This window comes from Polypterus senegalus, chromosome 16 (genome assembly GCF_016835505.1).
Source record: "Polypterus senegalus isolate Bchr_013 chromosome 16, ASM1683550v1, whole genome shotgun sequence".
NCBI lineage: Eukaryota > Metazoa > Chordata > Cladistia > Polypteriformes > Polypteridae > Polypterus > Polypterus senegalus.
Window position 1 is genome coordinate 58,251,477 of NC_053169.1, and position 20,785 is coordinate 58,272,261.

General features: G+C 36.3%; 1 protein-coding gene across 1 annotated transcript in view; it reads left to right on the forward strand.

Annotated features, from left to right (window-relative positions):
• pus10 (pseudouridine synthase 10) overlaps window positions 1–20,785 on the forward strand; it is a 63,760-nt gene that overhangs the window by 21,877 nt on the left and 21,098 nt on the right. The window contains exons 7-8 of the mRNA XM_039738282.1: window positions 11,089–11,150; window positions 13,011–13,056. Of these exons, the coding sequence (XP_039594216.1) occupies window positions 11,089–11,150; window positions 13,011–13,056 (108 nt within the window). The remainder of the gene's footprint in view (window positions 1–11,088; window positions 11,151–13,010; window positions 13,057–20,785) is intronic.

A 20,785-nucleotide genomic window follows, 5' to 3' on the forward strand; every position in this document is an offset into this window, starting at 1 on the left:
TGTATTTTTCTTACTTGCATAACATTTAAATCTACATTAAACTAATATTTGTCTGAGATTGTTTAAATGTTAAGAGGATATATGAATGGCTGTGTTAGGTCATAGGCTAATTTTAATTTGAATATATAATGAATGGTGACATACTTCTGTTCATGTTTGCCTTATAGCTCAAATTTATGTGTTCAAATTCTGTACTAGGTAGAATCTGTGTTGATATAGTGCATTCTTGCCATGTCTATAATGTTTTCTTCTCCAGGTACTTGGGGTTTCCTCCTACATAGCAATATCATACTGGTTAGTTTGATTGGTGTCACTAGAAATATAAAGGGTGCATGTATGTAGTTGTCTGCATGCGTGTTAAGCAAGGCCAGTGTTCCTTTGGGTTTGGCTCCTGTTCTTGTACCTTCTGATGTAATTTCTGGGCTACCTCATCCGTAGACTGGATTAGGCAGGTTTGGAAAATATATGGATGGTATGCAGAGATTTTAGTTATTGACATATGCATGAATTTTGGAACTGTGTTAATTGAAAGGAGTACTCTGAGATTGTAAAATAGTCTTAAATGCTTTAAGGATAAAATATCTATAAACTCTACTGAAAGCATTATGTACATACTTCTTTATAGTAATATTTGTGGCAGATCAGAATATTATTACAATTTTGAATAAATTCAAATGATTTTTACTAATACAGGGAGTGCAGAATTATTAGGCAAGTTGTATTTTTGAGGATTAATTTTAATATGGAACAAACACAGTGCTATCAGTCAATCCAAAATGTTAATAAACCTGAAACCTGAATGTTTCACAACGGAAATGTGAGTGTGAACATCATCAGGGGAATACATATGTGCGCACAATTATTAGGCAACTATTAGTGTGCAGATTTATTATGCAACTAAAGGAAAAATGAAAATTTTCCCATCTCACTTGTTTATTTTCAACTGTTATAGTGAGAATAATAAACAAACACCTCAAAATTTACAAATAAACATCTCTGACATTTAAAAAAAATCAATCAATCAATCAATGACCAATATAGCCACCCTTCTTTCCAATAACAGTCATAAGCCTTTCCATTCATGGAGTCTGTCAGTTTCTTGATCTGTTGATGATCAGCTTTTTGTGGAGCAGTGACTACAGCCTCCCAGACACTCTTCAGAGAGGTGTATTGTTTTTCTCCCCCGTAAATCTAGCGTTTAAGAAGTGCCCACAAGTTCTCGATAGGGTTTAGGTCAGATGAGGAAGGGGGGCCATGTCATTATTCCTTCATCTTTAAGGCCTTTACTGGCTGGCCACGCTGTGGAGAACTTCGATGCAAGTGATGGAGCATTGGCCTGCATAAAAATCATGGTCTTTTTCCTGTATCACTGTTTGAAGAAAGTGTCTTGAAAAACTGGCAGTAGGTTTGGGAGTTGATTTTGAGTTCATCTTCAATGCAAAAGGTCCAACTAGCTCATCTTTAAAAATACCAGCTCATACCAGTACCCCACCTCCACGTTGGAGTGGAGCTCTGTGCCATTACTGATCCACAGGTCCATCCATCTGGTCCATCAAGAGTCACTCTCATCTCATCGGTCCATAAAACCTTTGAAAAAAATCTGTCTTCAGATATTTCTTGGCCCAGTTTTGGCGTTTCAACTTATGTTTCTTGTTCAGTGGTGGTTGGGTTTCAGCCCTCCTTACCTTGGCCATGTCTTTGAGCACTGAACACCTTGTACTTCTGGGCACTCCAGGTAGGTTGCAGCTCTGGAATATGAAAGTACTGGAGGATAATGGGTTCCTGGTAGCTTCACGTTTGATTCTTCTCAAATCTTTGGCAGCTAATTTGCGTCTTTTGTTCTCAACACGTTTCTTGCGACCCTGTTGACTATTTGCAACAAAATGTTTGATGGTTCTGTGATCACACACCAATATCTTAGCAATTCCAAAAGTGCTGCATCCCTCTGAAAGACTTTTTACAATTTTTGACTTTTCAGAGTCAGTTAAATCTCTCTTTTGGCCCATTTTGCCTGAGGAAAACTAGCTGCCTAATAATTCTCCACACCTTGATATAGGGTGTTGATCTCCTTAGGCCACACCCTCCCTCATTACACAAATACACATCACCTGACGTGCTTAAATCCAATAAGCATTCAAGTTAATACAGCTTGGAGTTGGAATATACGCATTAAAAATGATGATATGGTCAAAATACTCACTTGCCTAATAATTGTGCACACAATGTATATCTTGAGACCCTGGAAAGAATTTAAAATTATGCATAGTACAAATAAATATTAAAGAAATCTCTTTCTTGCCTAACGCCCTGATAAATAAGTTTAGTTTTGATATGTATAGTTTCAGAATTTTATCCTCAAGTAAACAGCCATATATGAAGTAATGAATTTACTGGGCAAACATGCACACCTTCATCTCAAATGTGCAAAGTTCAGTCCATGTGAAAGTCTAAGCCTATCCTTAAAATGTAGAAAACATGTGTATTTGATTGGACATGAACATTCTAATACTGTGAATAATAGCCAGGTTGTCTGTCATTGTACAGAAAATGACCCAAGCCTCAGATAAAGTCTAGACGTTAGCCCTGTCATTCACCATTAACAATACAGTTTATATACTGGGTTAAGGGGGGGAGAGAAAGAGAGCAGGCTTGATCTATACCTAATCTATCCTCTTAATCTTTATAATTATGACTACCAACGTAATAATAAGCTGCATGGCAACAACTCTAGGGGAAATAGGAAATTAAGGCCGAAGCTGTCTCACTTCCAGTTAAGACTATAAAATGACATCAAAAACTCAAAATCAGTGTCTCCATGAGGGGACAGTTAACTTTGTAAGCTGGAATGTTAAAGGCCTGAATCACGAATTAAAGAGAAAGAAAGTACTCTCTCACCTAACAGGTCTAAATGCTAAAATAGTATTTTTACAGGAGACCCACTTACTAAGCAAGGATCAGTTCCGGCTGCAAAAAGACTCGACTGGCCAAATGTTCCATTCTAGTTTAACGAAGATTCTCATACATAGAACAGTACCATTTGTAGCATCAGATGTAGTATTGGATCCTTAAGGGAGATATGTAATGGTCATGGGAGACTTATCTAACTGTAAAATGATCTTGATAAATGTTTATGCACCTAATGTTGATGATAAGGAATTTATACAAAATTTATTTGCATCCATTCCCAATCTGAACACTCATAAAGTTATAATGGCTGGGGACTTTAATTGTGTTCTAAATCCACTTTTAGATAGGACTTCCTCCACAGGGGGAACGGCATCTAACACCGCAAAGATAATTACAAAGTTTATAACTGATCACAACTTATCAGACCCCTGAAGGTTTTTAAACCCAAATTCAAGAACATATTCTTTCTACTCACCAGTACATCATTGCTACTCAAGGATTGATTACTTCTCTATAGACAATAACTTCTTGCATTTGATTAAATCTTGCAAATACGATGCTAATGTTATTTCTGACCATGCACCTATGATCTTGGAGCTAAAATTACTAAGCCCCATACACTCACCCCGCAGATGGCGCCTCAACCCGCTTCTATTAGCTGACAAGAATTGTACGGAATTTATATCCAAACAAATCAAATTCTTTCTAGAGACAAATACATCCCCCGAGATCTCTGCAGGAATACTCTGGGAAACTCTTAAAGCCTTCTTAAGAGGACAGATTATCTCATTTTACAAGAAATTCTCCACTCAGCTAGCTCCCCTCCTATTAGCAACATTTACAGAAGCCAGAGATAACCAATCTCTTCCTCAAACATTTCGCCAAGCACTAATCACTGTTTTTCCAAAACAAAATAAGGACTTATTACAATGTGCATCATACAGACCAATTTCACTTCTGAATAACGACGTTAAAATACTAAAAAAATCATAGCTAGAAGGATGGAGAAAGTGCTCCCCTCGGTAATATCACAAGACCAAACTGGATTTATTAGGGGCCGACACTTTATCTTCAAATCTTCAACGCCTGTTTAATGTAATATACTCACCAACTAAATCAAACACCCCAGAAATATATTATCATTGGATGCAGAAAAAGCATTCGACATGATTGAATGGAAATACCTTTTTACTACACTGGAGAAGTTTGGGTTTGGCTGAATATTTGTGCATGGATCAAATTACTGTATACTAACCCAGAAGCTTCAGTTTGCATCAACATTTGCTCAGACTACTTTAAACTAGAACGTGGCACTAGACAAGGATGCCTTGTCACCGCTGCTGTTTGCAATTGCCATTGAACCACTGGCAATACATTGTCGAAATACTGATCAGATAAAGGGGATTAGCAGAGAAGGACTGGAACAGAAAATCTCATTATATGCAGATGATATGGTACTGTATATATCGGACCCAGAAAACCTGCAGTCTTAACAGCACTCACAGAATTTCAAAAGATCTCTGGTCTCAGAATTAATCTGAATAAAAGTGTACTCTTTCCAGTGAATTCTCAAGCATATAATATTAGATTAGATACCCTACCTTTTATCATTGCAGAACAGTTTAAATACCTAGGGGTAAACATCACAAGTAAACCTAAAGCTCTATATCAACAATATTTCACCGTCTGCATGGAAAAAATTAAACAAGACTTGCATAGATGGTCAACCCTTCATCTCACACTAGCTGGATGAAGTAACACTGTAAAGATGAATATTCTTCCTTTTTTTTCAAAACATTCCAATATACATTAATAAATCATTCTTTAGGCAATTAGATTCAACAATAACCTCATTTATTTGGAATTCAAAACATCCACGCATCAAAAGAGCGACCCTCCAAAGACAAAAGGCAGAAGGCGGCATGGCTCTACCTAACTTCCAGTTTTACTACTGGGCAGCAAATATACAGTCTATAAGAACCTGGACACAAATAGAAGAACATACACAGGCTTGGGCCGCAATAGAAGTAAAATCCTGCCGCCTGCTTTCTCAGTTTTTTTATTTTAAATAAATTTGCCAAAACCTCAAGTCAACTTTTTTCACATTGTCATTATGGGGTGTCGTGTGTAGAATTCTGAGGAAAAAAATGAATTTAATCCATTGTGGAATAAGGCTGTAGCATAACAAAATGTGGAAAAAGTGATGCGCTATGAATACTTTCCAGATGCACAGTTTTTGTGTATATATATATATATATATATATATATATATATATATATGTGTGTGTATATATGTATATGTGTATATATATAAACACAATAAACTACAGATCCCATAATGCAGCGCTTCGCGAAGGTAGAGTTATTGCGCACTGAGTTTGCACGGCGGCTTTGGTGACTTTGAAGAACAAAAAAGTCCGTCTACATGCGGCTCGAACCTTGTGCATGTTTGGTAGCACATATCTGTGTGAGAAGCTCTTCTCAGTGATAAAGACTAACAAAACAGCACACAGGAGTCGCCTCACTGATGAGCACCTGCAATCCATCCTGAGAATCTCCACAACACAGAACCTCACACCAAACAGAAACGAACTTGTGGCCAAAAAGATGCCAGGCGTCCAGCTCTAAAATGACATATGAGCAAAGACAACTGAATGATTTGATTTGTTATTGCACGTAAGGCTGGAGTCAACGTTTTAACAAACAGCGTATTGCACTGATCTGAAATAGCTGTGTGTGTATATATGTAGATATGTATGTATATGTATATATATGTTTATATATGTGTGTGTGTGTGTATGTATATATATATATATATATATATATATGTATTTGTGTGTATATATATGTGTGTGTATATATATCTATATATGTGTGTGTATATATGTAGATATATATGTATGTATATATGTGTATATGTATAGATATGTATATATATATATATGTTTGTGTGTGTGTGTAAATATATATATATATATATATATATATATATATATATATATATATATATATGACAACAACACTCATCACTCACAACAGTGACAAAACAATTACATTGACAATCAGGTTACGTTATTTTCAAAATGTTTCCTTTTCTTTTCATTGCTTCTTTAACACACTACTCCTCTGGCTGCATGTAAGCTGGTATTTTACTAGTATATATATATATATATATATATATATATATATATATATATATATATATATATATATATATATATATATATATATATATATATATATATATATATATATATATATATATATATATATATATGTATATATGTATATATATATATATATATATATATATATATATATATATATGTATATATATATATATATATATATGTATATATATATATATATATATATGTATATATATGTATATAATATATATATATATATATATATATATATATGTATATATATATATATATATATATATATATATATATATATGTATATATATATATATATATATATATATATATATATATATATATATATATATATATATATATATATATATATATATATATATATATATATGTATATGTATATATATATATATATATGTGTGTATATATATATGTATATATATATATATATATATATATATATATATACATATATATATATACATATATATATATATATATATACATGTATATGTATGTATGTATGTATGTATGTATGTATGTATGTGTGTGTGTGTGTGTGTGTGTGTGTGTGTGTGTGTGTGTGAATGATGGTTTTTATTATTTAGGGAGAAAAAAAAATCCAAACCTACATGGCCCTGTGTGAAAAGTATTTGCCCCTGAACCTAATAACTGGTTGGCCACCCATAGCAGCAATAACTGCAATCAAGCGTTTGCAATGAGTCTTTTACAGCGCTCTGGAGGAATTTTGGTCCACTCATCTTTGCAGAATTGTTGTAATTCAGCTTTATTTGAGGGTTTTCTAGCATGAACCGCCTTTTTAAGGTCATACCATAGCAACTCAATTGGATTCAGGTCAGGACTTTGAAAAGTTTTTAAAAACCATCATTTAAAAACTGCATTTTGTGTTTACTTGTGTTATATTTGACTAATGGTTAAATGTGTTTGATGATCAGAAACATTTTGTGTGACAAACATGCAAAAGAATGAGAAATCAGGAAGGGGGCAAAAAGTTTTTCACACCACTGTGTGTGTGTGTGTGTGTGTATGTATGTATGTATGTATGTATGTATATATATATGTATGTATCATGTTCCTCATGTTGCAGTTAGTGGAGTTGTGGGAAGTGAGAGACAGTCATACAATCATGGCCGAAATTATCGGCACCCCTGTAATTTTCCCAGAAGATCCACCATTTCTCCAAGAAAATTGTTGCAATTACAAATGTTTTGGTATACACATGTTTAATTCCTTTACGTGCATTGGAACAACACAAAAAAACAGAGAAAAAAGCCAAATCTGACATCATGTCACACAAAACTCCAAAATGGGCCGGACAAAATTATTGGCACCTTTTCCAAATCGTGGGTAAATTGTTTTATTTGAAGCATATGATGCTCGTTTGAACTCACCTGTGGCAAGAAACAGGTGCTGGCAATATAGCAATCACACCTGAAGCCAGTTAAAATGGAGAAAAGTTGACTCAACCTTTCTGTTGTGTGTCTGAGTGTGCCACACTAAGCATGGAGAACAGAAAGAAGAGCAGAGAATTGTCTGAGGACTTGAGAACAAAAATTGTGGAAAAATATCAACAATCTCAAGGCTACAAGTCCATCTCCAGAGATCTTCATGTTCCTTTGTCCACTGTGCGCAACATAATCAAGAAGTTCACAACACATGGCACTGTAGCTAATCTCCATAGACGTGGACAGAAGAGAAAATTTGATAAAAGACTGCAACGAAGGATAGTCCGAATAGTGGATAAACAGCCCCAATCAACTTCAAAACATATTCAAGCTGTTCTGCAGACTCAGGGTGCAACAGTGTCAGCTCAAACTAACAGTCGACATCTGAACAAAATGAAACGCTATGGCAGGAGAGCCAGGAGGACCCCACTGCTGACACAGAAACATAAAAAAGCCAGACTGGAGTTTGCCAAAATGTACTTGAGGAAGCCAAAATCCTTCTGGGCAACATCTTGTGGACAGATGAGACCAAGGTAGAGCTTTTGGTAAAGCTCATCATTCTACTGTTTACAAAAATGGAATGAGGCCTACGAAGAAAAGAACACAGTACCTACAGTCAAACATGATGGAGGTTCTAAGATGTTTTGGGGATATTTTGCTGCCTCTGGCACTGGATGCTTTGACTGTGTGCAAGGCATCATGAAATCTGAAGACTACCAAAAGATATTGGGGGCAATGTAGGGCCCAGTGTCAGAAAGCTGGGTCTGCGTCAGAGGTCATGGGTGTTCCAGCAGGACAATGACCCCAAACATACCTCTAAAAGCACCCAGAAATGGTTGAAGACAAAGCGCTGGAGAGTTCTGAAGTGGCCAGCAATGAGTCCGGATCTAAATCCGATTGAACACTTATGGAGAGATCTCAAAATTGCTGTTGGGAGAAGGCGTCCTTCAAATCTGAGAGACCTTGAGCAGTTTGCAAAAGAAGAGTGGTCGGAAATTCCAGTTGAGGTGTAACAAGCTTGTTGATGGTTATAGGAAGAGCTTGATTTCAGTTATTTTTTCCAAAGGGTGTGCAACCAAATATTAAGTTGATGGTGCCAATAGTTTTGTCCAGCCCAGTTTTTGAGTTTTGTGTGAAATTATGTCAGATTTGGCTTTTTTTCTCTGTTTTTTTGTGTTGTTCCAATGCACATAAAGGAAATAAACATGTGTATACCAAAACATTTGTAATTGCAACAATTTTCTGGGAGAAATGGTGCATTTTCTGGGAAAATTCCAGGGGTGCCGATAATTTCAGCCATTACTGTACATAGTCATGTAACTATAATATACAGGTAGCTGATTTGATTTATAATAAAGTTTGCTCTTGTTCTTTTGGCTGTTCCCTTTAGGGGTCACAACAGTGGGTCATCTGTTTCCATATCTTCCTGTCCTCTGCATCTTGCTCTGTCACCAAATCCATAAACCTTTTCTTAGGTCTTACTGTTCCTTTTGCCTGGCAGCTTCATCCCCAGCATTTTTCTCCCAATATACCCAGCATCTCTTCTCTGCACATGTCCAGACCAGCACAATCTCACTTCTCTAGCTTTGTCTTCAAAACGTCCATCCTGAGCTGACACTCTAATGTACTCATTCCTAATCCTGTCTATCCTTCACATACCCAATGCAAATCTTAACATCTTTAACTCTGCCACCTCCAGCTCTGTCTCCTGCCTTTTGATCAGTGCCACCATCTCAAACCTATTTAACACAGCTGGTCTCAGTACCGTCTTGTAGACCTTCCATTTCACTCTTGCTGGTACTCGTCTGTTACAAATCACTCCTTACACTCTTCTCAACCCTGCCTGCAATCTCTTCTTCACCTCTCTTCTATCTTCCCTATTACTCTGTACTGTTGATCCCAAGTATTTAAACTCATCCACCTTCGCCAACTCTACTCGGTGTTATCCTCACCATTCCTCTGACCTCCCTCTAATTCACACACAGGTATTCTGTCTTGGTCCTACTGACCTTCATTCTTCTCCTCTCTGGAGCATATCTTCACCTCTACAGGGTCTCCCCAACCTGTTCCCCACTTTTCTTACAAATCACAATGTCATCTGCAAGCATCATAGTCCACAGGGACTCTGGTCTAATCTCCTTTGTCAACCTGTCCATCACCATTGCAAATAAGAAAGGTCTCAGAGCCAATCCCTGATGTAATCCCACCTCCACCTTAAATATTTTAATCACTCCTACCAAAGATCTCACCACTGTCGCTCTTCCCTCGTAAATAGCCTGTACCACTCTTACATACTTCTCTGCCACTCCCAACTTCCTCAGACAATACCACAATGTCTCTCAAGGCTCCTGTCAATCATGGAGAATCCACTGCATCCACTGAACAGTATCATCTCCAGACAGAGGAACAGCTTCAGCGACAGACTGCTGTCACTGTCCTGCTCCACTGACAGACTGAAGAGATCGTTCCTCCCCCACACTATGCGACTCTTCAATTCTACCTGGGGGGTTAAACGTTAATATTATACAAAATTATTGTTTGTCTGTTATACCTTCATTTTTATCACTCTTTAATTTAATATTGTTCTTTATCAGTATGCTGCTGCTGGAGTATGTGAATTTCCCCTTGGGATTAATAAAATATCTAATCTATCTATCTAATCTGTCTATTTTACTTATGCTTTCTGTAGGTCCACAAAGATCCAGTGCAACTCCTTTTGGCATTCTCTGTACTTTTCCATTATACATTCAGAGCAAACATCACATCTGCAGGGCTCTTTCCCAGTATACTGCTGCTCACTAATCATCGCCTTCCTTTTACCCTAGCTTCCACTACTGTCTCTCATAACTCCATGCTGTGGCTGATCTATTTTATCCCTCTGTAGTTACTACAGTTCTGCACATCACCCTTATTCTTAAAAAATCTGTACCAGTGCACTTCTTCTCCATTCCTCAGACAACCACTCACTTTCCAAGATTACATTAAACAATCTGGTTAAAAATTCCCATGCCATCTCCCCTAAACACCTCCATCCTTCAACAGGTACTGTATGTCATCTGGACCAACAGCCTTCCCATTCTTCGTCCTTTTCATAGCTGTTCTTACTTCTTCCTTGCTAATCCATTGCACTTTCTTTTTCAATCAATCAATCAATCAACATTTATTTATATAGCACATATTCATAGAAAAAAATGTAGCTCAAAGTGCTTTACAAAATGAATAGAAAAATAGAAGACACAATAAAAATTAAACATAAGTCAACATTAATTAACATAGAATAAGTAAGGTCCGATGGCCAGGGTGGACAGAAAAAACAAAAAACAAAACTCTCTTCACTATCTCGACTTCATCCATCCTGCTCTGTCTGTCATTCTCTTCATTCATCATTATGGATGAATAAACAGATTTGATAAAGTGAATTACATTTACTTATTTTTTGTAGTTTTTTATGTTGCTATATTTGGAGATGGGCCCTAATGTTATAAAAAACTACTGTGACAAAGTGAGATATTTGTTTGGTCTGAGTTGTTTTTATGTATATTTTTTTCTTTTAGAGCTGCTTTGAAATTAGTGTGGTGTTCAGTCATCCGGAAACTAATGGGGATTGCCACTTTCTGTAAGTTTGCTGCATTTGTAATACCCAGGCATATTCATTAATTTAACTGAATATTTCCTGTAAGCTTTAAATAAAATTATCATTCATGTTTTTTTACAATTTGATGGTAAATTTAAAAGAGGCTTGGTAAGAGAGTTTCTTTTTCAAATGACATAATGGATTTCAGAAGTCATGATGCAGTTCCCCATTTCATAATATTTTGACTTCTGGCTGCATCAGTGTTTTTAAATATCTGTAACCAATTGTGATTGATTTAATGCTTTATTATGTTACGTTCCCCAAGTTTTACCCTCAGGCCAAGGCATACTTTTTTGTATGACGCACAGGTCCTTGTGCAATAGTGTGAAAATCCAGCTAAGCTGCATCACCCTGGTTATTGTAATTTTTGAAATGCCTGGGAGCGTTAAAGCCTGATGTGTTTCAAGATTACTTATCATGATATTCTCCTTTTTGCAGCAGACAGCTGAAGAATATGTTTTTCCTTCAAATAAGTATAACTATTTCTTACCAAACTTTTTTATGTTATCTAGTGAAATTTGTTGTTAGTCTTTAGTAAACATTCAGAAGGTCTGCACAATGAACTTTTTACACTGAAGAAAGAAATCTGCCTATTGAAAGGAAGAAGTGAATTCTAAAGTTTTTGCTAATTTAGTGACTTTTGACATTTTAATTTCCCCTTTACATAATCCAAAATGTACATCTTTATAGAAAAGTTTTATAAAAGTGAAAATGATTTTATCCATAATCTTGATTGTTCATGCATCTATTTAAATTTTATTTCAATTTACTTTACTTTGTAAATGATCTGTTTAGGAAAGGTTTATAATTGATCCTGTTCTTTGACATTATACGAGGAAGAGTCAAGCTAAAGTTTTAAAATGGGATTGATTAGAAAATAGAAACTGATTAGGTCATGTCTCAATGTAGTCTCCACCCTTCTCAATGCACTCCCACCACCTGCCTGGAAGTGCCTGGATTCCAGCAGAGTAAAAGGTTTTGTCTTATCCTCACAACCACTTGTGCACCACTTTCTTCACATCATCATCTGTCTTGAATCAAAGACCACCCAGATATTTTTTTAGCCAAAAAGGTGGAAATCATACTGTGACAAATCTGGCAAATAAGGAGGATGTGGCAATACCTCAAACTTCTCCAGACACGCCTTGGTGTTCTTATTAATGTGTGGGCAAGCATTGTCTTGCAGCAAAAGTACTCTTTGAGACAGTAGTCCCCGCTGCTTAGATCGAATAGCAGGCTTCTCATTGATCTCCAGCAAGTTACAGTAACTTGCACTAGTGATTGTAGTACCCCTCGGCTTGTAGTGTTCTACAATAACTTGTGGGCACGAGTGGTTACGAGGACAAGACAAAACCTTTTAACTTCCTGGCAGGTGGTGTAAGTGCATTAAGAAGGGTGGAGACTACATTGAGAAATTACATTATCAGTTTTGTTAAGGTTTATTCCATTTTCTAATAAATGCAATTTTATAACCTTAACTTGACTCTCCCTCATATATTTGTTCAAACAAAATGTTTACTACCTAAATTATTTTTTATAATGTTACGTCATTCTGGTTACCAGGAATTATTATGGCTATTAAATGATATGTTAGTGTAACTTTAAAGACATTACATATAAATTGTATTTAAAGTTATTGTGAATTGATTTTGTAACACTACATTACTTTTAATATGTCTAATTCTGTACCTGTGTATTTTTTTTTTTTTTTTTTGGTCTGAGACCGGAGTGCTTTTCTTGAAACAGTGCTACATGTATTTTTACAGTACTTTGTTTTTTGATAATATATTTTAGAGGAAGGAAATACTGTTTACTTTATACTTTTCTTTTGTACCTCTGTAGGGCCTTAGTGTGCTCCGATTGCTTCAAACCAGCTAAAAACAAACAGGTAATATGGAGTTTATGTGGTACAACATTTTATTATTTTTTTTTAAATAAGAAGTACTTGCAGGTGGACAAAAACTATTTTTGATACTGGAAACACTGGGTTGTGGAGAGAAGAACATTATTGAAATCAGGTGATGTTTAAACTAGTGTTCCTGAAGAACTAATGCAGATGCTGTTTTTAAATGTATCTAAATGATCTGAATAAAAATATAAATAGCAATGTAATTAAGATAGCAGATGAAATTAAACTAGATGTAAGAGCAGATAATATAGAATCAATTGAATCTTTACTGAAAGACCTCGAACAAATTCAGGCTTGGCAAATTTGTGACAAATGAAGTTTAATATAAGTACATGTAAGGTATTACACATAGGAGGTAAAAATGCTAGATTTCAGACCACAATGCAAGGTTTGGAAACCTTGGAATGTGGGACTTGGGTCTTAATTTTATACATCCAGAAAGGGTAGAACTGATTAAGTTGGACTGTAGGTTGATATGTTATTTAGCCTGACATGTGGAGTACAAGTCAAAGGAGGATATGTTTAAGCTGCTGCATACAACACATGTGCAATGCCTCATCTGTAGTACTGTGAGCAGTTTTGGTCTCTATATTACAAAAAAATCGTAGCAATGCTAAAGAAAGTCCAGAGAGACTAGATTGAGTCCAGGACTGTGGCGATATGAGATATGTGCAAAGACTGAAGGAATTAAAGGTTTTTAGTATAAGCGTGTGGAGATTAAGAGGTGACATGACTGAAGTGTTCAGAGTTGCAAAGGATTTTGTTGACCTAAATGACCTGTTCTCATTAAAAATGTCCTGTTTTAATATAATTCACAGTTCTGCAAAGTTAAACTTGTTAAAAAAATTTGCATTCATGAACACACAAAAAAAATAATTAAAATTTTCCATAATGTTACATTTAAGTACAAAGTTTAAAAGAAATTTAATTCAAATATAACAAATTATTTATATATACAATACAAATTTATTTATGTATACAATATTGTTATAAATCAATTTAGCATGAAAATAGTTTGTCAATTTAATGCTGTAAAAAATGGTGTTTTTACATTATGCTAAATGTGACTCGTAATATTTAATTAGTATGTTTTACTTCAGTGTGTTTTACTTCATGGGCTCAGAGCTTATGTTGGAAAGCTGACATTTCTATAATCAAAACGTTCTATGAAATTACCTCATTAGGTAACTAATATTAATGAGATAGTTTTACAAAGGTGTCAAATTTGGCACTAGATACAATTCTGAGTTGTATGTAAAATAGAAAGGAATTCTGAGAAAATAAGTGTCAAATTTTTAAAAGAGTGGCATTATTTATTAGAATGTATATGTTTAAACTTAAAGTGACCAGTGTGTGTATGCTTGTAAGAATATGTGAAATGGAAGCTTGGGACTTCAGAATGAAAATGTTTCAAAAATAACTTATTGAACAATCATCCCAACCATTTATCAGTTGCCCCTGTTTTTTGACTGATGCAATATTATGTGTATGGCAGCTAGCATGACACTATAAATTCAAAGCACTTAAAAAAAAAAAAAAATTAGGAGAGAGAGAAAAACAACTGCCGAAGAGAAGACAACTCAGTGAGATTTTGCCACCTACAGACCACCCCTCCACATCCAAGCATCAGTCCTGGTTTAAGAAATCAAACACTGCAATGGCCAAATCTACTTCCACCTGATACAAAGCTTGCTGTGTGACCCTGATTTGAAATGTTCAGGCTGTATGTTTTCATAACATTTACACCTGGTTTCTCCTTTCAATAAGCATAAGTAATGTTTGAAATTGAATATTGCTTTGCCAAAATTGTCCTGTTGTTTACTGACATTTAGCAATGACTGAGGATCTATATATATAATTCAATAAGGCAAGACAACCATGGAAAGCACGCTGGAAGGGGCATGGATTCACTAAGCCGCCAACAAGTGAGACACCTATGCCGCATGCAGGAAGGAGCCACGCCCACCAACTCCAAGACCATTGGATACGACGACAACTTGCTGGGCCACGCCCACCAACTCGGACAGAAAAAATGGTGTCATTTATATTCGTCTGTTGTAGAGGCCACATGCAGTGCAGGTCAGGTTAATGTCATGTGCATGTCATGCACCTCCGAGCTACGTTGACTGTTCATAGAGGCATGTTTCTCGCAGAGCTGAATCGCCATATGCAGCGTGTGAAACAGTTTGCGAGGAGTATCCTATGGGATCCTTTAAAACATTCCTTTACAACTGAGGTTAAAACACAATGAAGTAAGCAGTCTTTAAAAACCGAGTTTTTGGTTACGACGCACGACCATGTGCACCATAGCAAACTGTTTTACACGCTACATTCATCAATTCGCATCCGCGACAAACATGCGTCTTCTTAGATGCTCCTGCACTTTGCTCACACCCACCTCACTACTACCGTGGTCGGGTGTCTTGGTGGATTATATATAGAAAGGCGGCCAAAATCGCACAGAGCAATGAAAAGTCTAGAGTTCCATCTTTTCATTCACTTTGTTGTATCCTCAAACCCTCCCTTTTTAGACAACGGTGTCTTTCCAGAAGTGTTCAACCATCCATCCATCCATCCATTTTCCAAACCATCAATGAATAATTATGCGGCATTTGTTATGCCGCAGGTTCACTATTGTGTTGTATTTTGCTCTCTCCAGAGTTCCATCTTTTCATTTGATTACTGTTGTATTCTCACACCAACCCGTTTTAGACAACCGTGTCTTTCCAGAAGTGTTTAGCATTTAATAAATAATTATGCATGACATTGAGCGTGTGTCTACCTGGCATGAGCCGTTGAACCCCATTCGGGCTGCAAACCGTGGAATTCCCACTAAGTGCGACTCATACGCTCCCACTGGTTACGTCCCAACCCTTTGTACACACCTCCCTCCCACCTCGCTTCTACCATGGTCGGGTGTCTTGGTGGATTATATATAGAAAAGCAGCCAAAACCACACAGAGCAATGAAAAGTCAGTCACAGGTACATCTGGACTGTGTAAAGACGACGACTCAATTGACGAGTTGAAGGTGGGCACATGAGCGGGCAGTGCAGACTGGACAAGAAATCAGCAGACTAGCATGATGAATGGAGCTGAATGGTCATCTTTCTCCTCTCTTCCCGTTCCACACTCCGCGGCGTGCACCTCCATCCCTCCGTCTGGCAGGAGAAGGCGCGAGGACGGTCCGCCAGTTTTCAGTCTCCGACGATTGTGTGTTGGATCGTTCCGTGCATTGTTACAATGTTGCTTTTCTTGCTGATTTATTACATTACCAATTTTTCAAATGTTGATTTTCTCCCTGTGCTTAAAAATCATTAAAAAACCGGCCTGATTATGCGGCGTATGGTACGCCGCGGGTTGGCTAGTTGTTAATAATGAAGAGAACTTTCCATTTAGGTCACATACTGTCAGGTGTAATGATCAGCGCTTGGTTTCTGTTAGATTGTGTAGCCCTTTCATAAGTAGCCATCAGGATACAAAAACCTAATGGGAGTATTGGTTCCTGGCTTTTGTTTGGCTATTCTGAATTGTAGCCCTTTCAGAGGAAGCAATCTGAAGACTGATCAACACTGTCAGGGATACATCATGAGTGGACTGGCTTCTAGCTCCTGGTAATGTATTGATGTTAAGGTAGCTAGCCTTGGCTGTTGTTGATATTTTTGCTTTTTATTTGAACTTATCTGTTCTTAGTGAATGTTAATAGTTTAGGCATTTCCAGCATTAACTTGTCCACCAATATAAAAAGAACCCCAGAGTTGAAAATGCCTTTTGTGGACACCTTTACACCAAAAAACACTCAGTCTAATATTTTAATCATAATTTAATCAAACAACTTCATTTAAAAGAACTTAATATGAAACAGTAGTAGCAACACTTTATCAACCAAGCTATGTCTGTTGGCAACGATCAACAGCTTACTTCTAGCTGGCCATTCCTTCTAAACCCAGTGTCACTTCTTGGGCAAGCTGTCCCCCTCACAGTATAGGGATTTTGTATGCCTGACAGCTGACCCAGTAAGATGCATACAGCTCTCAGGTCCCCACATGTGAACCATGAGCTCATTGCAGTTAATTTTCTTATTGATGATCTAAGCTTTAAACAGATTTTTGTGTTAGAAAATACTACATTTAAACAAATTATCATTAAAATAAAAATACTGATATTATAGTGCAAAAACAAAAAAAATGGAATAAACAGCTAAAAAATGTTAAATAATGGAGAAAAATGTTTTTCTCACTTTTGAATTAAGCTCCAAAATATATATTAAAATGACATAAAATAAAAGATTTTTTCAATGAATACCTATGAATAGTAAGGCTGCCACCCAGGTCTAAGATATTTTTCCATTACAAACAGAAATTGGAGCCTTCAACTTCATAGACAGTGGTGTCCAATCCTGAGAAAAGGTATTTAAGGTGGTCAATTGCAAGTTGTGCTTCCCTTTGACTCTTCTCTGAAGAGTGACATCATGGGATCCTCAAAGCATCTCTCAAAAGATCTTAAAACAAAGATTGTTAAGTATCATGGTTTAGGGGAATGCTACAAAAAGCTGTCTCAGAGGTTTAAACTGTCAGTTTCAACTGTAAGGAATGTAATCAGGAAATGGAAGGCCACAGGCACTGGCAGACCAAGAAAAATACAGGAGCGTCATATGAGCAAGATTGTGAGAATGGTTACAGGCAACCCACAGATCACCTCCAAAGACCTGCAAGAACATCTTGCTGCACATGGTGTATCTGTACATCGTTCTACAATTCAGAGCAATTGGACAAAGAACATCTGTATGACAGGGTGATGAGAAAGAGGCAATTTCTGCACTCACACCACAAACAGAGTCGCTTGTTGTATGCAAATGCTCATTTAGACAAACAAGACTCATTTTGGAACAAAGTGCTTTGGACTGATGAGAGAAAAATTGAGTTATCTGGTCATAACAAAAACCACTTTGCATGGCAGAAGAACAACACCGCATTTCAAGAAAAACACCTGCTACCTACTGTCAAATTTGGTGGAGGTTCCATCATGCTGTGAGACTGTGTGGCTTGTTCAGGGACTGGGGCCCTTGTTAATGTTGAGGGTCAAATGAATTCAACCCAATATCAACAAATTCTTCAGGATAATGTTCAAAAAAAAAATTCAAGCATCAGTCACAAAGTTGAAGTTACACAGGGGTTGGATATTCCAACAAGACAATGACCCAAAACACAGTTCGAAATCTACAAAAGCATTTATGCAGAGGGAGAAGTACAATGTTCTAGAATGGCCGTCACAGTCCTCTGACTTGAATATCATCGAAAATCTATGGGATGATTTGAAGCAGGCTGTCCATGCTCAGCAGCCATCAAATTTAACTGAACTGGAGAGATTTTGTATGGAAGAATGGTCAAAAATACCTCCATCCAGAATCCAGACACTCCTCAAAGGCGATAGGAGGTTTCTAGAGGCTGTTATATTTGCAAAAGGAGGCTCAACTAAGTATTGATGTAATATCTCTGTTGGGGTGCCCAAATTTATGCACCGGTCTAATTTTGTTATGATGCATATTGCATATTTTCTGTTAATCCAATAAACTTAATGTCACTGCTGAAATACTACTGTTTCCATAAGGCTTGTCATACATTAAAAGGAAGTTGCTACTTTGAAAGCTCAGCCAATGATAAACAAAAATCCAAAGAATTGAGGGGTTCCCAAATTTTTTCATATGCCTATATTAATATACAAACACCTAGTGTACAAATGAGAGACACGAAAGTTCATATTTACAATATGCCAGTAACAAACAAAATAAATATACACAGACTGATGTAAGTGATTCTCCTCAGTTCAGATAATAACAAAACTGGTAATGAACAATTATGGGAACACCAAACGGGAACTGATTGTGAAGATGGGCTGTCTCATAATGAAACACAATTTATTCCTACTTCTGTCTGGGTAACTGTGGCTGTATGGAGTAATAAACATTGACTGAACTTCAAACAAACTGTTGAAACTGCTCTAAAATTAAGTGTAAAATCTTCCATTGAATAGACCCCCTTACTGAAATTATAAGTCATTAAATAGGAAAAATGCTGGACTTATTCTTTAACTGCTGCCTTTCTCTTGCAGTCACTCCTCTTTCTTTCCCTCTCATTACTGGTATATTTCTTGACCCTAAACCATCTGTTTCTACAGCAGACCCATTTGACCAGTGGTTCTCAACCTTTATTCCTTCAAGGCAGTGTACCTTGAGAATATGCGAGGGCCCTTCTACACAGGCCATGGTATCTAACCTCTTGTAACTTTCCTGCAGCCTTTGACAAAGGTGATCGTTTTCAACCTTACATTTATTAACAAAAAGATATTTACTGATGGTGCTATTACACTGCATGTGCATTATTAAAGCATAATACAAAATTAAGAGGCCATTTCATGAACAACCTATATTTTATATTAAACAAAAGTTATTTTTTACTAGTATCTGAACTTTCTAATCATTACATAATCCAAATAGGCATTTTTAGGGATAAGAATTTGTCACTCTCTGCAGATGTTTGATAACTAAAAAAGCTACTCACTTGGTTTAAGTATTATTTTTTAAATCAAGTTATTAATTCTGACATCTAAAAAATCAATAGTAATTTTTAAAATGAAAAATTGGTTGTGTCAGACTTTTTTTTTTAGAATTTAATTACATAAACTACTTGGTTATCCTCTGGATTCAGCACTGGAACATTTCCATCAATGATATTCACATTTAACAGGAGTAAAAATGTAAATATGTTTTCTCTCCCAAACAACAATCAAGTCAGCAGAAAAGATTGTGTGAGGTGGTGGCAGCAGTCCAGAACACTGCAGATGGTGTGACCAGCCTTGGGACCTGCATAGCTTTGTATGAAGTCAACCTACCTCCTCCTTCATGAGATGTCACATCTTTGGCATCATGCTGAAATACAGAAGTGTTTTACGACCGTGTGACATATCACATTCTTTTCACTTTGTGGTGTTTGATCATTACCCTACAGCCCATTCTCATTCTAACTTCAGATTAGTAGCTGTGGTGCACTGTGCTACACAGACAAATGCAAGCGGCAACTAAACCTTGAATAGCTGTGCATATCTGGAGAGTCTATCTAAATTCTATGTGGACATGAGACATTAAAGAGACATTTTAATTCCACATTTTAATGTAATTTCGATAAACTATATATGGAAGTAATCTCTATATGAAACACACTTTAAAGGGGGTCTTTCAGAAAACCAACAGTCATTATGCTCTTTATATAACATGTTTTGAATATTAATGAGGTGGTATGCTTTTAACTAGATAAGTTTGACAGACATGCTGAAGCTCCGTTTGTATGAAGTAATTACAAAGTTAACTGTTGCCTCTCATCCTGGCACTCCATTTAAAATTTTGAAATTCTCAATGCTCACATGAAAATCAATCAAACATTAAAATCGTGTATTGCTCCAAGCACATTGTCTCAAAGTACTTCATACAACATGCAGCAAAACAATTCAAAGCAACAAAATAATAAATACAGGTGTTTTGAGAATTGATACCTTCATCTGCTTTAGAGATACTAGTACCCTAGAAAGTCACACTGTAGCCATTTCTTTTATTCTGAATGCATATGCAAATAACTTCACAATGTATTAAAAAGGTTTAAGAATAGTCCCAATAAAAACATCTATTAATGGTACAAGGTTGAAATAATGAAGAG